Source organism: Elephantulus edwardii, unplaced genomic scaffold, assembly GCF_000299155.1.
Source record: "Elephantulus edwardii isolate Elephantulus edwardi_28Jun2011 unplaced genomic scaffold, EleEdw1.0 scaffold00030, whole genome shotgun sequence".
Taxonomy (NCBI): domain Eukaryota; kingdom Metazoa; phylum Chordata; class Mammalia; order Macroscelidea; family Macroscelididae; genus Elephantulus; species Elephantulus edwardii.
Genome location: NW_006399780.1, coordinates 22,099,017 through 22,104,795, shown reverse-complemented (window position 1 = coordinate 22,104,795; position 5,779 = coordinate 22,099,017). Strand labels below are relative to the sequence as shown.

At 33.0% G+C, this 5,779-nt stretch overlaps 1 protein-coding gene across 1 annotated transcript; it reads right to left on the bottom strand.

The window, feature by feature from the left end:
* Window positions 1-433: 433 nt before the first annotated feature.
* On the bottom strand, window positions 434-1,372 carry LOC102866836 (olfactory receptor 6C68-like). The gene has a single exon (XM_006884013.1). The coding sequence runs from the start codon at window positions 1,370-1,372 to the stop codon at window positions 434-436; it is 939 nt and encodes a 312-aa protein (XP_006884075.1).
* Window positions 1,373-5,779: the final 4,407 nt, after the last annotated feature.

The following is a 5,779-nucleotide window of genomic DNA, read 5'->3' as shown; positions in this document are numbered from 1 at the left end:
AAACTTATTCCTTTAAATATATTCTCTAAATAATTTTTTTCACATTTGTCATTTTACTTTAGAGTTTTAGAAGTTTGTTAAATACATCATTCTGTAAAAAAAAAATGAAGTAGAAATTTTCTCTTGCTTAAGAATTATTTATTTGTAGTCATAAAAAATATTCTGAAAATCATCTAAGAATAGATATAATGAATTTAACCTGAACATTACTGGTTAAAAGAGATATATTTTATTTTACACAGAGCATTGTTAAAAGATTACTTGCACAATAATGAAATGATGGAAAAATTAAGCTTAACTAACTGTAAGATAAGTTGATTACCCTGGACTTTGAATAATTAGAAATATTTACCGGTTATATGAAAACATAATTTAAATATATCAATTTAAATGATCTCTCACCTTAAGTACACTTTATTTCCGATAGAAGACTTTATTTCCGATAGAAAAATACAATTTTTTTCAGTGAGTCTTGAAAGGCCTGTTTAACTTGCTTATTCCTTAAGGTATATATGAAAGGATTCAGCATTGGTGATATGGATGAAATGAGCAATGATACCCCTTTATTAATCTCTACTTCATCTTTTGCAGATGGCTTGATATACATGAAGATGCAACTGCCATACGTAATAGAAACTACAATCATGTGGGAAGAACAAGTGGAAAAGGGCTTTTTCCTTTGTTGGACAGAAGGAAATTTTAAAATTGTCCTTATGATATATACATAGGAGAGAACTACACATATCAGAGTGAGGATGAAAGTCAATACTGCACAGGCTATAACCATCTGCTCAATTAACCATGTGTCTGAACACGAGATTTTTAATATAGGGGATGCATCACAACCAAAATGATCAATTATATTGGAGTCACAAAATTCTAGATTCAAACCCATGCTGAGTGGTGGGAGGATAATCATTAATGATGCCATCCAACAACAAATAACCATTGTCTTGCATACTTTGTTGCTTATGATGGTCATGTAATGCAAGGGTTTGCAGATTGCCACATATCGATCATAAGACATGGTTGCCAAAAGAAAAAATTCAGTTACCCCAAAGAGATCAGTAAAAAATATTTGACAGGCACAGGCATTGTAGGTAATTGTTCTGTCTCCAGAAGATATACTATACAAAAATCTTGGAACACAAGCAGTTGTAAAAGAGATCTCCAGGAAAGAGAAATTTTGAAGGAAAAAATACATAGGAGTTTTAAGATGAGAATCTACCAAGGTGAGTGTAATAATGGTCAAATTTCCAGTCACACTCAACATATAGGTGGTAAGTAGAAAAATGAAAATCAAAACCTGTAGCTGAGGATCTTCTGTTAGTCCAAGAAGAATGAATGTTGTTATTGCTGCGCAGTTTCTCATTACTGAACTTCAGGCTTTTAGCCACACCTATATGTGAATGCCAGAGAGAATTGACTGCATACCTCAGTAACATTAATCTTATCAAACATGCATGAGTTACATTTGTTGGAACAGAGATATATGTTGTAGTGAACTATTCTTCTTAATTTATTTATACAGAATGGACTAATGGAATTTTTTTGAAATCCTTATTTATTATTTAATCATCATTTGACTTCCTTTATAAATTGTTGTTGTTGTTATGTGCTGTCTAGTCATTTGCGAGTCATAGTGACCCTATGTACAACAGCCCTAAACTCTGCTCTGTCCTGTGCCAATCGCACTGTCTCTGACACTCCCATCCCGATTATCCCAGTCACTGAATCAATCCACCTCATACAGGACCTTCCCTTCCTGCACCGTCTCTCCAACCTACCAAGCATTATGTCCCTCTCCAAGGACCGGTCTCTCCTCACAAAATGTCCAAAGTATGTTAGACGGAGCCTCAGAATCCTTACCTCCAAGGAGCCACCTGGTTTAACCCTTTGCAGGATGAATCTGTTTTCCTAGCAGTCCATGGTACTCTCAATACTCTTCTCCAGCACCACAGCTCAAAGGCATCAATTCTCCTTCTATCCTCCCTGGTCATTGTCCAACTCTCTGATGCATAACAAGTGATTGTGAAGACCATGGCCTGTATCAAACACACCTTAGTCTCCAGAGAGACACCATTGCTCTTCAATACGTCGGAGAGGTCCCTAACAGCAGACTTTTCCATGGCAATGCACCTTTTAATTTCCTGGCTACTAGTGCCAAGTGTGTTGACTGTGGAGCCAAACAAACTAATTTATTAATTATCTTGCATACTTTATAATGAATTTGTTGTACACTTTGATTTCTGAGTATCAAGTTTGTAACTACACGTATCTCCCTTTCTCCTCAAAACACACATCTTATGTGTAGTCTTTGGATTACTGTTGCTCAACATAATTGTTTTACTACACTTTCTTGTCATATTATGAGGTAATGTTGAATATAATGATTATCCTATGAAAGAAAATTATCTTTTTTTTTTGCGCTCAGTTATCTTGATTTAGAATGGCACATTTACATACTTTTTCAGGGTCCAAAATTACAACTAACCAACTTGTAGTCAAAATGAAATTTATTTGTAGCTCATCCTCCAGAGGGTTTTTATAGGATATTGATCACACCGGATAAGATTGTCCATCTTTCCCCTTAGGAGCAGTTGGTGGTTTTGAGCCACCTGCTTTTGGGTTGGTAGCACAATTCCTTGTCCGCTAGGCCACCAGAGGTCCTCAGAATTAAATCATGGTCGAATTGATGAGTTTCTTCACTCTTAAACTATATGCATGTCCTTGTTTCTGATTTCCTTTAAATTCAATCTTTGGGCCTATTTACTAATTTTCCCCCTTGCTTCCTCACTTGTTACTATTTTACCTTTACTTTGTAAATCTTAAAATTGTACCATCATACATCTTTTAAAAAAATCATTTTACTAGTTTGCATATAAAATTGGTATAGCGTTTCATTTACATACATTGTGTTTCACACATCTCTAGTCACTTTGTGTTTCATACAATAATTCTTATACACAGTGTTTTCTTAAATTAATCAACTTTGATCGATGCTTGCTATTACCCCACCTTTCCAGGTCCCCACTGGGCCTTTCCTAGTTCTTTCACTCTCTTGCTCTGTCTACCAAACTCTGCAACCTCATGATTTTTCTGCCTCCTCATCTTGGTCCTCTCTTTCTTCTCCTTCCCCTTTTGGAAATTACACATCTTACTAGTAATCCTTCTAATTTTACAATAATAATCTTAGGCATTATTTTTCCTTTTTATACTAACATCTTAATTTTACTTGTTATACAGTAAAAATAAAAATATAAGTTGTTTACTGTGTTTCAAGCACAATTATACATATAACATATCTAATCCTATTTAACATAGTGGAATATATTCAGAGTTATTGCAAATGAGAAAAACTAAAGTGCATCCAGGTAAAATATGTGTCAAATATTTCCTTGAAATCTGTCAGTAAAATTACATTCTAATCCTAATTCATTACTTACCAGTTGTTAGTACACATTTACCTGGATGTCTGGTTTAATACACACAGTGTTTCTATAAGCATTTGAAATATTTAAGTCTAATATTTTATTTTCTGAGTGAATTTTCATAAAATTCTTGATTGACTTCCTCCATCTTGCCACTATAAGGCAGAGAGTAAAAAACAAAGCAAAACCAAAACCTCAAATCACAAGCATTTTAATACTTACAGGAAGTACTTCATGACATTTGTTGCAGTTTATTTTCAGATGTTTATAACAAGATACAAGTATGCCTGTGGACATATATGAATGCTGTCTCCGTAAGGAAACACAATCAGCCCAAAAGGACCCTGTAATAGCAAGAGTACTTTTACAACCATAAAAGAATTTTTCAAGAATAAGGAAGAAAGTATTTAGACTCAGTGGTTGTTCATATTCCCTTTCTAGTTAAAACATGGAAATGCTGTGGATGATATAACTTATTGGATAGTTATGGATTAGAGAAATATATTTTGTTTTAGTGATAGAATTAGTTATTTTATATATTGCCTTGTAACAGGAGATAATAGAGAGTACTAATAAAAGAATCTTTAATGAGTCATAATTGAAAGTCGCTAAGGAGTCTTCAATATAATTAGTCTTGACAGTCAAGCATGTACAGAGAGTAAAGGGACAGAACCTTTAGGGACAAGAATAACAGCAAAGAATAATGCATATTGTTAATAGTTTGGGACAACATAAGTCAAGTAATAGTACATTTTCTCCCCTGCATTATCTAAGACAATGGAATTTGCATGAAACTACTGTCTATTTTTTAAAACAAGTAACTCATTATTATTAAAAATAGTTGGAAAAGGGATTGACACAAAATAAAAATGAAATGTAATACTAAAGTCAAAAATTATTCTACCAAAACATTAATTTGAAATTGGTTTTTGTAACTTACCATTTTAATTTAATCTATTATGGCTATCTGTCTTTATTTATTGTCATTTGGCTGAAAATATACAGCAAAGTATTCTGTTAAAAAAGTATATGCACATTTAGTTTTATTGGTTTGATTATTATCCTTTCAATTTAACAACACTTTTTCTCCTTTATGCCTTTGTGTTCCTATTTCCTTTCCCCCCACCCCATGCTTTTTAGTGACTTATTTTATGGAAAAGTTTTACTTGATTTTATATAGTTGATTGTACTGAGCAGTGTATATTCATTCTTAATTAAATTATTCCCTTTACAAATCTGTATATTAAAAACTCAAACTTGTATGAATCATAATGTATATGAAAGATTATATAAATCACAATTTACATGAATGAAACACAATATATACAAAGTATTTTATGTATAACAGTTAAGTCAAAAGGAAAAACGAAACAAAGACACCCTATTACTTACTGTTGTACTGCCAACTCCAAACCATTGCGACTCTCGATTGGATTTCTGAAAGTAGATCAAGGTGGGATGAAACTGACCGTCTTCTCTCATTGATCTGTTATTGAGTTCAAAGTATCCCTTTGTCTTATGAACCTACTACTCACCAAAACTCAATATGGTTTGGTTGAAAATTGATCTTCAAAGTGGGTTCACTTTCAGGATTATGAGGATCAGCAAAATGAAGGAAGTTCCACAACAAGATGAATTGGCATAGTGACTTACACGAAGGACGTTAGCATGCTGGAGACGGTGAGGACAGGATCGAATAGGGTAAAGTTTCCAACTGTTGTTTAAAAAATCATTGTTAGTTGTAGTTAATACTTAATAGCAACAACCACATAAAGGGCCAAACTCCGAGGTAAAACCAGTCTGTACTGAAACAGGAAGTCTTTCTTGTTTTATTTTGAATTTTATCGTAATTTTCCCTTTTCTCTGTCCATGATCTATTGTAAACTTGATGAAAACTGTTAAAATTATTACAGCAAAAATTCCATTGTCATACTTAAATATATTAAATTTTATATTTATTGGTTTTCATATGTTGTCATTGTGTACCATTTAGTCAGAATAGATTTGCACCTGATACTCCAGTGTGTTTTCAGAGGCAGTAAATAACATGGGAGGAGAAGGACCATCCTTATTCTGTGGAGCTTCTGGTGGATTGACACTGTGTACCTGTGCTTTGGCAGGGCAATTTCTTAAAAAAACAGAATCAATTTATGCTTCCACTAATAAATTTGATTTCATATTACAGGAGCACAATGAACAAAATGCTGGTATTGATGCAATGATTAAGCAACAAATCAGTGGAAACAATATTTCTTGAAAAACCCAATATTGTTTCACTGCATGTTAAAGATTATAATTAAATAAATGAGGTGATAATTATGATTTGAGCTAAAATAGTATGATATTTC

What these genes read in the sequence shown, in the direction of transcription:
- LOC102866836 (XM_006884013.1), bottom strand. Translation starts at nt 1,372, where the DNA reads ATGAGAAACTGCGCAGCAATAACAACATTCATTCTTCTTGGACTAACA.